This window comes from Monodon monoceros, unplaced genomic scaffold (assembly GCF_005190385.1).
Source record: "Monodon monoceros isolate NGI ecotype Baffin Bay Population unplaced genomic scaffold, NGI_Narwhal_1 Super_Scaffold_2, whole genome shotgun sequence".
Classification (NCBI taxonomy): Eukaryota; Metazoa; Chordata; class Mammalia; order Artiodactyla; family Monodontidae; genus Monodon; species Monodon monoceros.
Window position 1 is genome coordinate 72,383,149 of NW_021703776.1, and position 16,721 is coordinate 72,399,869.

Genomic DNA, 16,721 nt, shown 5'->3' on the forward strand with positions numbered 1-16,721 from the left:
ATCCTCTTTCCTACATTGAACCTACTCCTTGGAGATATGGAAAAATAAAATAGGCAAAAGAAAGTTATCCAGAGAGAATAATGAGGAAATGCACAGCCAGCACCTAATAAAGAGGCACCTACAGAGCTTCTCTCTCTGTGTGCGGTGGGGACAACATCCTTATCAGTCTTTCATGCAGACCTAGAATTCTCTGTGTGTCAGACCAGAATCACACACTGATGGTTTAAATTGGTTTGTGTGCATGTTTGAACTTAGCCCAAAGGTCAGTACAATTTCTATGCCAGAGGATTTTTTCCTGTGCCTCATCAAGGATTTCCCTTAATCTCTGCACCTCTGAAAATTTAGAACCCTGATCTCTAGGTGCAAAGGTTTGAGAAGTGAAGGCAAAGGAACTGAGTTTAGAGAGGTTCATCTGCATTTCCATCCCCTAGGAAAGGTTTGGAAACCCTGACTCTGGAATTAAAGGAACAGACACCCAGCTAGGCTCCTTCCTTCCCTCACCCATCCAACATCTCAAGCACTCCCCTGATGTTCTACATCCTTCTTTTAAGGTTGCATCTGTCTCATTTCCAGCTAGTGATTACTATAACTACAGGTGGTCCCAAAGCTTTTCTGGAACCACTGTTGAAATTTACTGCTCTGGCCAAATTGATGTATTAACCAAACTTCCAATGTGGCAGATACTAAACATGTTTAAGTGGGCTTAGGAATACTTAGGGTACCATCAACTTTCTTTTTAATGACCCTCTCTTAAGTTCTGATTTTCCTGCTCCTTTGCAAACAAACAATATTTTCTTTTGGTGCTAATGGGGACCCCCTCATAAGCCTCTGCCCTCTCCCTGTGTTATATACTAATACATTTCAATACCCAGCCTAGTTTGTCTTCAAGTCAGTTGCTGCCAGTATAATGCCCTCTCCTTGACATGTATGCATTCCCATTGGAAAGGGCAAAGCAACTGGTGGCTTTTTTGCCTTATCTGGCATTAAGAAATGTATTCTCAGCCCCATAATTCCCTACCCCTGAAATGGAAAAATTTCACCTAGAAAAAGGGAACCTTGCTTGAGGCTCTTACCGTTTTGGTTATAAAGATCAGGAATGCTGATCTGATCCCTTTCCAAGTGTCCTCAAGTAAGCAATGAGAATGGCACACTAACCCAATTCTAATCTTCTTTCTCTAAAGAGTGATAACACTAGATCTGCTGCCATCACCACAGTATGGAGAACTTACCACGAATGTGAAAAACTTTCAGTTCTGAAATTTTAGCCATTGCATATTTCTAGTCGTTTGGGTGTATGGGTGCATATTTATAGAGAGAGATATAGATATATAATATTTCACTTTACATATTTTTCATTGACCAGGAATCCACATAGGTTTTGAGTAATACTAATTCATTCCATTAATAAACACTAGTCTCTCAAAAGGCATCTTTTTTCATTTTCTTATAGTTGGGTTGGATTTTTGTGGGAGCCAGGCAGTTGCTTACTATTTTTGCTGCTTTGCATTCTTAAGAATATAGTATATTAAAAAACAAATCTCAAGCTTGGCTTTTTGCTGTACATAAAAAGAGAAATGTCTAAGGAAATGAAGAGGGAAAACAAGCTTTCAAAGTTACTGCTTAATATTCTTAAAAGAGAATCAATAAATTTTTTTAAACACACACACGCATACCTGTATCTTTTCCCAATTTTATTAAACCAGTTCCTTTGTAAGGGTTTTTCCTAGCCTCATTCAATGATACAACCATCATTTCTTTAAATTTAAATTTAAACTTTGGTTTTGTTATTAATTCAATTTGCTGCCCCTGTTGCAGTCCCCACTAAGTGAGGTCTCACTATTGTTTCTAATAATTTTGCTTTATCTTGCAGACCAGTTTCCTAACTCATCTCAGAATGGGTCATGCAGACAAGTGCAGTATCCTCTGACAGACCTATCCCCCATCCTAACTAGTGGGGACTCTGATATATCCAGTCCATTACTGCAAAATACTGTCCACATTGACCTCAGTGCTCTAAATCCAGAGCTGGTCCAGGCAGTTCAGCATGTAGTGATTGGGCCAAGCAGCCTGATTGTGCATTTCAATGAAGTCATAGGAAGAGGTAAGTATTTCCACTCAGCTTTTTGTTAAACACGATTTTCCAGTAAGCATTTTATCTTCTGCCTTTGCAGATTAGGAATTAGACAATGGTGAAAGCAACTGACAGAGCAGTGATAACAAGTGCACTTGATTTCTGTTCTGCAGACATACAGCCCTGCAAATCACATCCATGGGGATTTGTCCCTGTGCATGGAGACAACTTGATAATCTCCCAAACGTATTAGAAATAAATACATTCCTCCCTCACCTTTTTCATAATGACAACTATAATTTCTTGAAACGTGCCTTTTACTTCCTTCTAAAAATCATTCTGTTAAGTTCCAATATTTTTACTCCTATCTCCTTCCAGTCTTTCTCTACCCTGAGAATAGTGACTAACTCTATGAAGTCCTGGTTTATAGCAGTTTGTATACTGCTGGACAGCATCAGGAGACAGGGAATTTATAGCCTTCCCTTGATCTGAAGCAACATACATCATCTCTACAATGCACTCCAATTTCTTTATACAAAGAGGAATGAATATTTGTAATAAGCCAGCCAGAGCAGCAATAACAGCTAGCGTGTACAGTGTTTGAGGAAATAGTGAGCAGGAAAAGAAACCAACCGGAAGCCAGGAAATGAACTCCACTCTTCCCTTTTTTTCTAAAAAGCTTTTACCTTTAATACTGAATGGCCTCTGATCCCTCTTTATTCAGTGTACGCTGCAAGAGGTAGCAGAGACATCAGCCAGCATGACGCAGAAGAAGCTGATGGGACAATTTGCCTTTTGTGTTCACGAGGCCTTCCCATTTTCCTGTGAAAGCATCAACACATTCCTCTATCACATACTCCAGATTTTAATCCTTAGCATGCTCCCCTTCCCAAATAGCAGCTTCGCTGTTAACAAACATGTTTCACATCAGAGTAATATATAGTTCTTTTACCAGCCTGTAAATCCTAGTAATTGTACCAGTTTTAGAGTGTGTGGCTTCACTAATTATGTTCTAATTCTACATATTGTAAAATTAGTATTTTGTCATGAAAGGTGCTAAAAATGGCAATTATCTCTCTTATAAAGTAATAATCATGAATGATTTTATAAGTATTAACTATTATTTATTTATATGCTTTCCCCAGTAGAACGTGAGCCCTCAAGAGCATTTATTTAGTCATCTTTGCATTACAAGAGAGTAGACTAATGCCCAACACTCACATGCTAGGCACTCAGGGGGTCTTGGCCAGCTAGACAACTTAATGACTTACACAGCTATCAGACATTTGGCACCTCTGGGGAAAATTACTGCCACTGGATGAAAGGCTACCATTGGGAAAGTGATGTGGCTAAAACCAGAGAACTAGATGAAATGACTCAGAGTGAATTTGCTTCATTTGGGCGATTGCCTTTCAATTTCTGCCAACCTGAATTACAAACTAACTGGTGACTAAAGGGGGAAATCCTTATTCTGTAATGCTAATCTTATTTCTAATGGTGACATTTTTATTTCATTTCAGTTTATTGGAATATAGGGAGCTTATTTTATTGTATTTCTTTATGTGGGTAAAACTTCATTTTTCATATTTAAAAGATGTTATTTCATCCTTAAAACTAATGTTTCTTTTATGAGGCAGATGTTACTCCTGTTTTCAGTGGTTCCACTGTGGTTGAATATTTTATTATGTTAACCTTTAATAACAGTTACATCACCTAAATATTTACCATGTATTAAATAATCATATTGCTTGTATCTTTGGGTGAAATTAATTACGTATACATATTTCACAAACACACACTAATAGTGGTATTGTTAATCAAAAGCATAAGAAACAATGCACTTTTTTTCCATGTAGGAAAAAAAGAGAAATGAAGATCATGAAGAGCTTAATAAATAATATTGCACAATTAAAAGTAATGTGGCACTAACTAAGTTCCCTCTTTCATGTAGGACATTTCGGGTGTGTATATCATGGGACTTTGTTGGACAACGATGATAAGAAAATTCACTGTGCTGTGAAATCCTTGAATAGTAAGTTATATTTTATTTAACAGTGGAGTACACTTTTGTGGTTTGCAAACTAATAAATAGTTCATAATAAAACGTTGATTTACACTTTCCCTTGTGGAAAAATCAGCAACTGCTGGAATTATGGATCTAATCCTGAAAATTCGTTTGATCTAAATTCTTATTGATGGGACTTCCCTGGTGGCGCAGTGGTTAAGAATCTGCCTGCCAATGCAGGGGACACGGGTTCAAGCCCTGGTCCGGGAAGATCCCACATGCCACGGAGCAACTAAGCCTGTGTGCCACAACTACTGAGACTGTGCTCTAGAGCCTGCAGCCACAACTACTGAAGCCCGCGCGCCTAGAGCCTGTGCTCCGCAACAAGAGAAGCCACCGCAATGAGAAGCCCGCGCACCGCAATGAAGAGCAGTCCCCACTGGCCACAACTAGAGAAAGCCCGCATGCAGCAACGAAGACCCAATGCAGCCAAAAATTTAAAAAATATATATATATATAAATAAATTTATTTTTAAAAATTCTTATTGAAATGTTTCCTCAGAAATTATCCCTCAGAGCCCTCATAAGTAAGAATGAAGGAGAAATGAGGTTCTTGGATGAGCCTAAGTATCATTTAAATATGTTTGGCTTATAATATTTGTTTTACAAGTGATATTTATGGAAACTATGGGAAGCATGTTGGCACATACAGTAATAATGACTCATTTTACCCAGAGATATTACTATAATTATTTTTTAACCATGACTTCCATCAAAAAGATAAAAAATGAAATAAGAAAACAGGAAAAAAATATGCCAGCAGAAAATTGAAAAATTGTAAATGTGGTAATATCTCGTTTATCCACATTTTTGGTGAATGAGGTATTCCACATAAATGTACTTCCTTAACAAGTGATACTTACCCTCTTTTAGTGCTAGACATATATTTTTTAATATTATCTGCTATTGAGAAAATCTTTTTAAAATGGAATGCATACTCTTTTTAAGAAGCAGGGAATGCTGGAGTTACTCAGTTTTCCTGGGTCTCTCCCATGTATGCATGTTATTAAACTTTGCTTAAAAAAAAAGAGAAAAGAAACATGGAATGCTTCCAAACATAAACTAAGACTTTATTAAAGACCCAGAGCCATAATTATGGCATAAATTACTGTCTTGTACAACCCAATATACTCCTCATACTAGAGCTTTCCTGGCTCCACCTTTGCTGACAGGTCTCACATGTCAGGTCAGTGTGCTTGCCTTTTCTACCCCCATTTCTAAATTTCTGCTCATAGTTTGAGGCAGCCTGAAAAAATGTTAACAAGATATATTACAGATTTATATTGGAATTAATAAGCTTTCAATGCACACGTGAAAGGTTTTCTTACAAGATACATTATTGCCAGAAATATTTCAGCTTTTTTAAACATAAATCTCCATGCTGAGCAGTGTTCTGTATGGTTCATTTTTTTGAAAGGCTAACCACAAGGTAATTAGAGGGACAGTTTATATGAAATCTAACTACAAACTGTGATGGATTAAGTATAACTGTCAATAAGTTTGCCTCACTAAAGAGTACCCCTGCCAGTTGTACTCAGAACAGTCCTAATGCCAACAAATCTTTCTCTGTCCCTGGTGTGTGCTGATCTCTGTTTGGTCCAGAAGGACTTCCAGGTCTTGGAATGCATTGCATTTGTAGAAGAATATCATCACTGACACTGATACTAATCAGATTAATAAATTAAAGGTTGTTAACTCTTTATTAGTGCTGACTATTGTCAGGCCCTCGGGATCTCTATCTGGAAATGATTAGAAACTATTATAACAAAATAGTCTACTTAGATACCATAGACAACGTTTGGTCTTCAAATCCTCCTACTCCAGGGATTGGAAAACTATGGCCTGCTGCCTGTTTTCATAAATAAAGTTTATTGAGACTCAGCCACTATTGTCTGTGGCTGCTTTTGCGCTGAATGGCAAGAGTTGAGTATTTGCAACAGAGACCATAAGGCTTACAAAGCCAAAAATATTTACTATCTGGCCCTTTACAGACAAGTTTGCCAACCCCTGCCCTAGACAATCACTACAGAAATGGACTGGCCTGCTTCCGTCTCCTTTTTCTGTAAGAGACAAACTATGGTTCTGCATGAAACAAACAGATTGCTAGACTCTTACAAAAACAGGTACAGGTGGTGACTTAAAGGTTTAGCACAGGGACTTCCCTGGTGGTGCAGTGGTTAAGAATCCACCTGCCAATGCAGGGGACACAGGTTCGAGCCCTGGTCAGGGAAGATCCCACATGCTGTGGAGCAACTAAGCCCGTGCACCACAACTACTGAGCCCACATGCCACAACTACTGAAGCCCGCACACCTAGAGCCCATTCTCCGCAACAAGCAAAGTCATTGCAATGAGAAGGCTGTGCACCGCAATGAAGAGCAGCCCCTCCTCGCCAAAACTAGAGAAAGCCCGTGCGCATCAATGAAGACCCAACGCAGCCAAAAATAAAATTTAAAAAAAAAAAAAGTGCAGCACAGGTGACATCATTCACTCAGAAGTATTGTAAAGAAACACTCTGATGATAAGGCATCAGGGCAAGATGTAGCCCAATGGTTTTACATTCCATTGCTCTCCCTCTCTGAACTTGACAAAGTAATCGTTGTCCCTGTAATGAGGTTAATGTCTCCACTGCTGGCTTTCTCAGGAATCACTGACATAGGAGAAGTTTCCCAATTTCTGACCGAGGGAATCATCATGAAAGATTTTAGTCATCCCAATGTTCTCTCGCTCTTGGGAATCTGCCTTCGAAGTGAGGGGTCTCCACTGGTGGTCCTACCATACATGAAACATGGGGATCTTCGAAATTTCATTAGAAATGAGACTCACGTAAGTATATTACCAAACTTACTAATTCATGAACTAGCTGTAAGCCAACGAGTCTTCCAAAATGTGCCTGTTTTGAACCTTTTTAAAAGCTTTTAGCCAAAGAAGCACATATAAAATGTTTGCACCATTCAAATGGACAGAGGCCAATTCAATTCGCTGGTTCCTCAAAATCTTCTATCCTAGTAGGAAGATAGTGATACTTAGAAGGGTCTCCTGGGGGCATTGATTCTTACCTGCACTGCAACATCCTTGCTGTACCATCTGCTGGATAGGTACTCATCTTTGAGTACCTACTATATGCCAGAAAAAGTACCACACAGGAGACGTAGAGCCAGAATGAGCCTCAGCTTTCAAGGATTTTTAACCTTAGAAGGAAGAAATACATCGAAAATTAATTATAAATGGGTCTCTTACTATTTTTCAAACTTGCCACCCACTCTTCTACCTCAGGACCTTTGCACTTGCTATTCTCTCTGCCTGGGCTACTCTTCCCCAAAATATCCACATATCTCAGTCATCAACTTCAGCTTTTTGCTGTAATGTCATCTTCAAAATGAAGCCTCCCTGACCTGTCTGAAGTTGCAGCTGACCACCACACCCTCATGCCTTCTTTCTTGCTCCTCTCCTCTGCTTTGTTTTTCTTCATCACACTTACCCTCATATCATACACTAGGCCTGAGTTATCCAATACTGTGGCCACAAGCCACACGTGAATGTGGCTAGTCCAAACTGAGATGTGCTGTAAGTATAGAATACATCCCAGGTTTTGAATATTTAGTATAAAAAAAGAAAGTAAAATATCTCATCAATAATTGTTTATACTGATTACATGTTGAAATGATATTTGGGATGTGCTGTGTTGAAAAATATATTGTGAAAATTAATTTTGCTTGTTTCTTTTTAATTTTTTAATGTGACTATTAGAAAAACTTTAATTACATATGTGGCTTGTATTATATTTCTATTGAACAGTGCTCTACTAGGCAATAAATAAATAATATATGTATACACACACACACACACACACATCCCATTAGAATTCAAGCACATGAAGGTAGCTAATTTTGTGTATTTTGTTCACTGCTGTAGCAGTAACACCTAAAATAGTGTTTGGCACATAGACTCTTAGGAGATATTTGTTGAATGAATGAGCTCAGGGTTACAAAAGAGGTTCTTAGATGCTTGCAAATGAGGGTTTTCTAAGTGACATTTATGCTGATTCCTAAAGGCTGAGCAAACAATGGCCAGACCAGGACCAGGGAGGGAAGAAGGAGTCTCCAGAACTGAAGTCACAGATGGCCCCTGGCTGCTTCTTGGCTCCTGTGATCAGGCCTCTTTGGGAGTTATGGAGTAGCTTTACTCTTGATCAACAGCTTCATAAACATGAGGTCAGGTTCTCGGAGGAAATAAGCTCTAGGACAGTAAAGAAATATTTTGTATTCAGTCAAAAGAATAAAATATTCCCTGGCAGTGAATTTTTGCAAATAAGATGAATTTACCTTACAAAGCACAGAGCTTTGGCCTTACCATACCCACTTTTCCACTCTAACTCTTGCCATTACCCTGATGAGTTCATCTGGTTGGATATGCCATCTTCTCTAGGTATTATTCCCCCAGGGTTAAAGCATGATAGAGATTTCGTATTATACAGTATCATGGCCTTTTATAGTCCAAGGAGTCTATACTTACTACAACCACTAACAGATATGTCTTAGAGAAGCCTAAAACACAGGAAATGGCCTCTCCACATGCTGTATGCATCAAGGAGGGCTGTAGCCCTCCTTTCAGAGTCCCCACTGTCTGCCTCTTAAGTTCACAAACTCCACAGTGGCTGCTGAAGAAGAGATATCCTGTTCCTGATGGCCAGGCACCAGTAGGGCTATCAGCCACAGTGACATCTATGTGATTTCAGATACAGTTCTCATAGGTTCTAAAGGCATTACTCTGTCCATCCAATTTTGTGTGTTGAGCTTATGGAGAATGAGATTTCCTGTTCTCTGTGTGGGTCCAGGCCACTGGTGCTTCAGTACCAGTAGGAGGGCTTCTGATGTGATTGATTTCACTACAGTGTGGGCTTTGGAGTCTAACAGATTTAGGTTAAAACCCTAACTCCACAACTTAGCATCTGAGTGGTTTGGGGTGGTTTATTTTTCTGGGAACGTCCTGTATTAACCGTGTATTTCTGATGCTCTGACTTGTAGGGACATTCTGACCCTGGAGAGACTGCCCCTCCCAGGACTAGCAAATTCCCAGAGGTATTAAACAACTCACCTTCAAAGAGCATGCCTTTCATCACCAAACCAACCACTCCAGAGCCCATACCCCAGCCACCTCCTTTAAAGTGCTCTCACACTCTGGGACATTATCCACCTGCCCCAATCACTTCAAGACCAGGTACCAGACTACTAGGGACAGTCCCTATACCCCAGAGCCCACTGAAATTATTCAAACCAGCCAATTCTAAGCCTGCTTCACCCATTCCTTCCCACAGAAACCACAGTACAGACTCTTGCTTGTGTTTTCCCCTTGCTCCCTCTGCCTCCTTAACCAACCCTGGTGCTTCCCTGAGTGGCCTTGTATGACATGGCATGCCTCCTCCTCTTGGGAGTTGTGAGTAACAGCCTTTTCGATGGCAATTTCCCATCTGCTGGCCTTACCACACCTAAATAATAATAAAACCTACATTTTAAAACACCTCCAGTTCCCCATCTGGAAAATGGAGCCCATATCACAGACGTGAGTATATAAGGATTAGCCAGAGTTTATAAAAACATCTAGCATGGTACTTTGCAAATAACAGATACTTAATAAATTATTGCTGTTATCAACAGGGCACAAGTTATTATTTGAAACAAGGTCATTCTTATAAACATTTCATAATTCTGAGATCATAGCTAGAACAGTAAATGCTTAGTTTATGCGTTTCCAATTCTCTTTGATTACAGAACCCCACTGTGAAAGATCTTATTGGCTTTGGTCTTCAAGTAGCCAAAGGCATGAAATATCTTGCAAGCAAAAAGTTTGTCCACAGAGACTTGGCTGCAAGAAACTGTATGTAAGTAGAAGAATCTCTGTGCCTGCAGTCCAAATTAAGTGACAAGGAGGAATCTGTTTTCCACTGTTCAAGGCTAGAGAGGATGTTTTCTCTTCTCATGCAAAAGTCCGTTAGTTCCGTTACAGTTTTAAATCGATATGTAAGCACTGGGGATGTAGGCGGGGCTTTCAGGCTATATCAAACAGAATTTAAAAGGAATTCTCCAGAGGGGGTCTTAAACAGCTGTTGTGTGCTCTTGCTTTTCTTTTTCCTTCCCACCCATAGCCCCCAGTGTTGTGGTTTCACACTGCATTAGTTTTTGGGAGGGAGAATTTGATCTTCAGCATTTTACAGTGAAAAGGAGAGGGCTGGTAACACAAATACCAACATATTGTAACTTCCCAAGAGTGGATTTGAAGTCAGCCTGCAGAAACCCTACCAAAAATGGTATTTGGGAATGAATATACAAAGAACTTTATTTGTGTCTGTCTGCCTGGGCTGTATAATACAACAGTCAACAGTTTGTAGTTGATTTGTGCTTTCCCTTACATGGCACTGATTCATGGCTCATGGTACGTGTGAATGAAAGAACTGTGCTATTAATTTCCTACCTTGGTTTTGGTCAATGTAACAACATAAAAGCCAGCTTAAACAAAAGATACATAGCCTCAGATAGAAGAAATTGATTTTTGTTGAACCTTGCTGTTTTCCTAGATGCTTTACTATGTATCGTTTTTCTCTATTACCTCACTGGCGGAACATAAGAGTTGTACGTACTAGCCTAGCCCACTGAGAATGAAAAAGGAAAATAACAGTCCCCTCTCATATCTCCCCCATAAAACTAAGTATTGCTAATAAGCTGGCAAGTGAAAATTAGTGATTGCTTTGGGTAGTCAGTTGGCATACTCGATTTAGCAACCAAGGAAAGCTGGGAGGGTGGCCAATTTTACTACTTCTCCAGATCTACATGAAAGCAAAAAAGATTTTCTTATGCCACATCATTTATAATCTCTTTCCTTGGTCTGTTGAATTTAAAATGTAAATGTCAAGCATTTTTATTCAAGAATTCCATTGTAATTTAGTGTTAGTCAAAACAGGCCAGATGAAGCCCTCCCTTCAGAAGTTATGGATTTCAAATACTGAAGTCCCTTATTCTAATCTTTAGAGATTCAGCATCACTGTAAATTATTCTATTTCAGCCACCAGTAATAATTTTTGTTCTTTCTGTAGGCTGGATGAAAAATTTACTGTCAAAGTTGCTGATTTTGGCCTTGCCAGAGACGTGTATGATAAGGAATACTATAGCGTACACAACAAAACAGGTGCAAAACTGCCGGTGAAGTGGATGGCTTTAGAGAGCCTGCAAACTCAGAAATTTACCACCAAGTCAGATGTGGTAACGTATTGATCACCCCAACCTCCTCTTTTACTTTCATGCCTAACTTTTTTAGTAGTTTTATGGGAACTTAATTTTTTATTAATTAATTAATTAATTTCTATTTTTGGCTGCGTTGGGTCTTCGTTGTTGCACGCAGGCTTTCTCTAGTTGCTGTGAGCAGGCGCCGCTCTTCGGTGTGGTGCATGGGCCTCTCATTGCGGTGGCTTCTCTTGTTGCGGAGCATGGGCTCTAGGCACGCGGACTTCAGTAGTTGTGGCATGTGGGCTCAGTAGTTGTGGCGCACAGGCTTAGTTGCTCCGCGACATGTGGGATATTCCCGGGCCAGGGCTCGAACATGTGTCCCCTGCATTGGCAGGGGGATTCTTAACCACCGCACCACCAGGGAAGTCCCAGGAAGTTAATTTAAAAAAAAAAAAAAAAGATACCTTCAGCACCACTAATTTCAGTTTTCTTCAGAAGTAAAAACGGGCTTGACTGTCTAACAGGTACCCATAGTATGTTTCCATAAATTCATTCATTTATTCGGAAACATTTGTCCAGAAGAATAGCACGTTAAGTCCTTGGGAAGCCCAGAGCTGAACCAGGTATGAACCCTGTCCTCCAGGAGCTTTTGCTCAGCAGGAATGGGACGGCATGTCCGTCACTAACTCACACAAAGTAGACTGGGATTAGTCCAGCCACTCATAGCTCAAGGGCAGAAGAAGCTGTAACTGAGGCACGTCTAGCAGTGTGGGCCTAGCTAGAAAAGTGCCCTCCTTTATCTGCAATGGTCATCCTCCTGTCACAGAACAAGCTTCTAAAGGCGTGCACCTGAGCTATGAGGGTAGGCAAGACCATGGGCAGACTCACCTGGGCAGCCAAATCTACCACACTGCCCTTTCACCTGGTGGAGGAGGTGGTGCTTGAAATGGGCCTTAAAGGAGGATGGAATGATGGACAATGAAATTAAAAATGCCAATCCAGGTGAGGCAAAGGGGCAGGAAAGTATACAAATCTGTAAAGTTCTAAGGAAACAGTAAGCAGCAGTGATTCAGCAAAAATAGAAGGCGCAAAGGGAACTTATGAGAATAAATTGAGAAAAATATTTTCATAGTAGGTCATAGAGATCCTTGGAAAGCAAACTAGGGAGTCTAGAATTTATTCTCTGGCCATGTGGAAACATTATAGTGAATCAGATTACACTACAGCCTTTCTTCATTCTGTAAGATGTTTTGAGAGGAGTAGATGCAGGAAGACAAAGTGAGAGGTAGAATTTGAAGTAATATAGAAATTGTAAGAACAGAAAAGAGTTGGAAGGAAAGGCATCTCAGAGGTAGAATCAACAATATTTAGCAAGAAATTGATGAAAGTCAAAGCTGAGCAAAGTTATATACTGGTGCAATTACAAGTATGTGAAACAGAGGAGCAAAAGCCGGTTTAGGAGGAAAAATACCAATTGAACCTTGAACATACTGAGTTTGACTTGGGAGTAGGACATACAGGCGAAGTGTCTGTCAGGCAGTTGGAAATGTGGATCTGCAGCTTGTACAAACTCTTTAGTTGTCTTAGTCAACTAGGGCTGCCATAACAAAGTATTACAGACTGGGTGGCTTAAACAATGGACATTTATTTTTCGCAGTTCTAGAGGGTAAAAGTGGGAAATCAGGGTGCAAGTGTGGTCAGCTTCCGGTGAGGAAAACACATGGCCACCTTTTCACTGTGCCTCATGCTAGGGAGAGAGCAAGAGTAAGCTCTCTGGTGTTTGTTCTGGTAAGGGCACTAACCCCATCCTCATGACCTCATCTAAACCTAATTATCTCCCAAAGGCTCCACCTCCAAATACCATCACAATGGGAGTTGGAGTTTTAACATATGAATTTGGAAAGGGGGGACACAGTTCAGTCCATAGCAGAGGACAAGGCTGGAAATAGGCTTTTGAAAGTCCAAATACAATTATTCAGAGGAACCTACATACATGAAGTAAGGGAGAAAAGGAGAGAGGTGGGAGACTCAGAGGAAGAGAAAGTTTCAAGAAGTAATGGGATATGGTCAGCAGAGTCCACTGCTACTCAGTGCACAAGAAAGGTCTTGGAACTGAATGACCTAAGTGATTTGGTCTAGAGTGTGCTGAGGAGCCTGGGTGGTGGATGGAATATGCTATTTGCCTTTAATAAGTCAAGAGGACTATGATATGTGGAGTTAGAAAAATGTTAATGTCTCAGTCCTTGAGGATAACAACTGAAAACAGGAAAAGTGTTAACTGGTGACATCAGCAAACAAGATTGGGAGAAAATAACGTTAATGGAGGACATAGATTGCAAAAGAGAAAGGGTTGGCAGCTCTTAAGGTATAACAGGGGACCGGGATCTGAGTGCAGTGTTAGGAGGCGGGAACTCATCTGCCTTCTCCCTGTGAGTCAGCAAGAAAGAGAGGTGTGGCCTCTATTGGTAAGAGTTTCAAAGACGTTGTGGTCTTTAAGTGAAAGCGGAGTTTCAGTTCCTGAGGAAGTGGGGGAGTCATTAGAGAATAAGTTGAGGGTGACTGGGAATCTTTTCAATGAGCAGGTGTATCACAGGACAAGGTGGAGGAATGGGACTTCAGGGTGGATAAGATTGGTAAGAGGATGTGATAGCCCATGCTAGAGCTTAATGCCTGGGATTCTGATCCTAAAAGACTCTGAAAAAGATGAAAAAAGCAGGTGCTAGAGAGGTAGGCTTGAGGACACATTAATGATGGTGGCAAGTGAAGGCGTAAGGTAGGGAGAATTAACTCATCCTCAAAGAACATACGTTTCATCCAGACTTGACTACTGGTAAGAGCCAGAACCAGCTCTTACAACTCAATAAGAAGACAAAATAACCCATTTTTTAAAAATAGGCAAAAGATTACATAGATATTTACCACGGAGATGTATGAAGAGCTAGCTAATAAGCACATGAAAACATATGCCCACACAAAGACTTGCACATGAATGCTCACAGTAGTGTTATTCATAATGTCCAAAAACCAGGAGCGATTTTAATGTCCATCAACTGGCGAATGGGTATATAAAACATGGTATATCTATACAACAGAATAATACTGTTCAGTAACATAGAGGAACCACTGATGCATGCTACATCATGGATAAACCTCAGAAACATTGTATCAAGTGAAAGAAGGCAGACCCAAAATATTACACGTTGAATGATTCCATTTATGTGAAATTTCTAGAAAGAGGCAAAAGATTGCGACAGAAAACAGATCAGCGGTTGCCTGGGGCTGAAGGTGGGAGCGAAGATTGACTACCAGCAGGCATGAGGGAAGTTTCTGGGGTGTTGTAATTGATCTAAAACTGAATTGTGATGATAGCTGCACAACTATATATAATTTACTAAACATCCTCGACTGTACACTTACAATTGGCAAATTTTATGATATATAAATCATACCTCAGCAAAGTTATTAAAACAAAAGAAGCCTGATGAAATTTTGGATGCTCAAGGCAAGAGTTGGGATTCTGAGCTTTTTGACAACCCTGTACACACACTACTATCTCCACAAAAATACACGCACACTGCAGGGAGGTTTAGCACTTCTTATAAAACAGCTGTCACTCAGATACTTGACTAGAAATTTACACAGGCTTCTATAGATACGAAGTGCTATGTCTTTCTCCCTCTTATTGAAAGACACTATACTGTACTACATAAAGGGTGAACCTGAGTAATCCATACAGTGCTGCTTTGGAAAATGGTTATTGATTGCATGGATAAATTTGCATAAAGTTTCATTTCCAGGACAGCACAATCTTTTGAATGTTGACATGGAACATTTCCAAAAGCATGCAATAAACCATATGTATGTTGAGACCTACAAGCAAAAACTTGCCTGTTTGTAGAAAGGTCTACTGTCTTGCAAATGCCCAGATGGAGTTCAGCTAAAGTCTGAATACTCTTGAAGCCCTTTCCGACAAAATTGGAGTGTCTCTATGTGTGCAGTTATTCATACCCAGTATTATACAGTGTCTCACACTTAGTACAAATGCTTCCATTAAAGTCAATACTGACTTCTCACTTGTTCAACCAACTGGCTTTTTCATCCTGCTTCACCATTCTGCAGTGTTTAATATCGTCAACTACTCCTCCCTTCTTGAAATTTCCTCCTTCTTTGGTTTCGGGGGACACTGTACCATCTTGTTTTCCTCCTGCTTTTAGGCTGTGTTTTCTTTACCTTGACAGCTTCTCTTTCTTCTCTCACAGCCTTACACACAACTCTCCCCCAGGATTTTGGTCCCCAGGTGTCAGCCTCTCTCAACGATTTCAACCATTCCCATCAAGGGTCCCCTTTGAATCTCTCTTCCAAGATATTTTCATTAGCAACACAAATTTACCACGTTCAAAGTCAAATTCTTTCCTGCCAACTGTCAGTGCCTCACTTCTTTATTTCTATTAATGGTATCACCATTATGCAACATACCAATTCTTCACCCTTTTTATTGTGCAGCTCTTTAAGTTTTAAAGATTGCATACAGTTGTATATTCACCACCACAACAACCAGGATATGAAACAGTGTCATCATCCCGGAAAATTTCCTGTGCCTCTTTGTATTCAACCCCCTGCCCTAATGCTAAGACCTGGAAACCACCGGTCTGTTTTCTGTCTCTATAGTTTTAACTTTTCTGGAATGTCATATAAATGGAATCATACAGTAAATATGAGTCTGTCTCCTTCACGTAGCATAATGCGTTTGAGAGGTATCAGTAGAATCAATGTATCAGCAGTTATTCCTTTTTTTATTGTGGCAAAAACATAAAATTGACCATCTTAACCATTTTTAAGGTACAGTACAGTAGTGTTAACTATATGCATATTGCTGTGCAACTGATCTCTAGAACTTCATCTTGCAAAACTGAAACTCTGTATCCACTGAACAACTCCACATTTCCCCCTCCCCCCAGCCTCTCTGGCAACCACCATTCTACTTTCTATTTCTAATAGTTTGACTACTTTAGATACCTCATTATAAGTGAAATCATACAGTATTTGTATTTTTGTAACTGGTTTATTTCACTTAGTATAACGTCCTCAAGTTTCATCCATGTTGTAGCATATGACAGGATTTCCTTTTTTAAGGCTAGATAATACTCCATTGTATATATATACCACATTTTCTTCATCCATTTATCTGTCAATGGACATTTAGATTGCTTCTGTCTCTTGGCTACTATGAATAATGTTGCTTTGAACATGGGTGTGCAAATATCTTTTCTAGATACTGATTTAATTTCCTCTGAATATATATACCCAGGAGTAGGCTTGCTGGATCATATGGTAATTTTATTTTTAATTTTTTGAATACTCTTTTC

At 39.8% G+C, this 16,721-nt stretch overlaps 1 protein-coding gene across 2 annotated transcripts in view; it reads left to right on the forward strand.

Annotated features, from left to right (window-relative positions):
- MET (MET proto-oncogene, receptor tyrosine kinase) overlaps window positions 1-16,721 on the forward strand; it is a 154,064-nt gene that overhangs the window by 104,773 nt on the left and 32,570 nt on the right. For both annotated transcript variants that reach the window (XM_029233407.1, XM_029233406.1), the window contains exons 15-19: window positions 1,871-2,101; window positions 4,023-4,103; window positions 6,780-6,961; window positions 9,907-10,016; window positions 11,226-11,391. In XM_029233407.1, coding sequence (XP_029089240.1) covers window positions 1,871-2,101; window positions 4,023-4,103; window positions 6,780-6,961; window positions 9,907-10,016; window positions 11,226-11,391 — 770 coding nt within the window. The remainder of the gene's footprint in view (window positions 1-1,870; window positions 2,102-4,022; window positions 4,104-6,779; window positions 6,962-9,906; window positions 10,017-11,225; window positions 11,392-16,721) is intronic.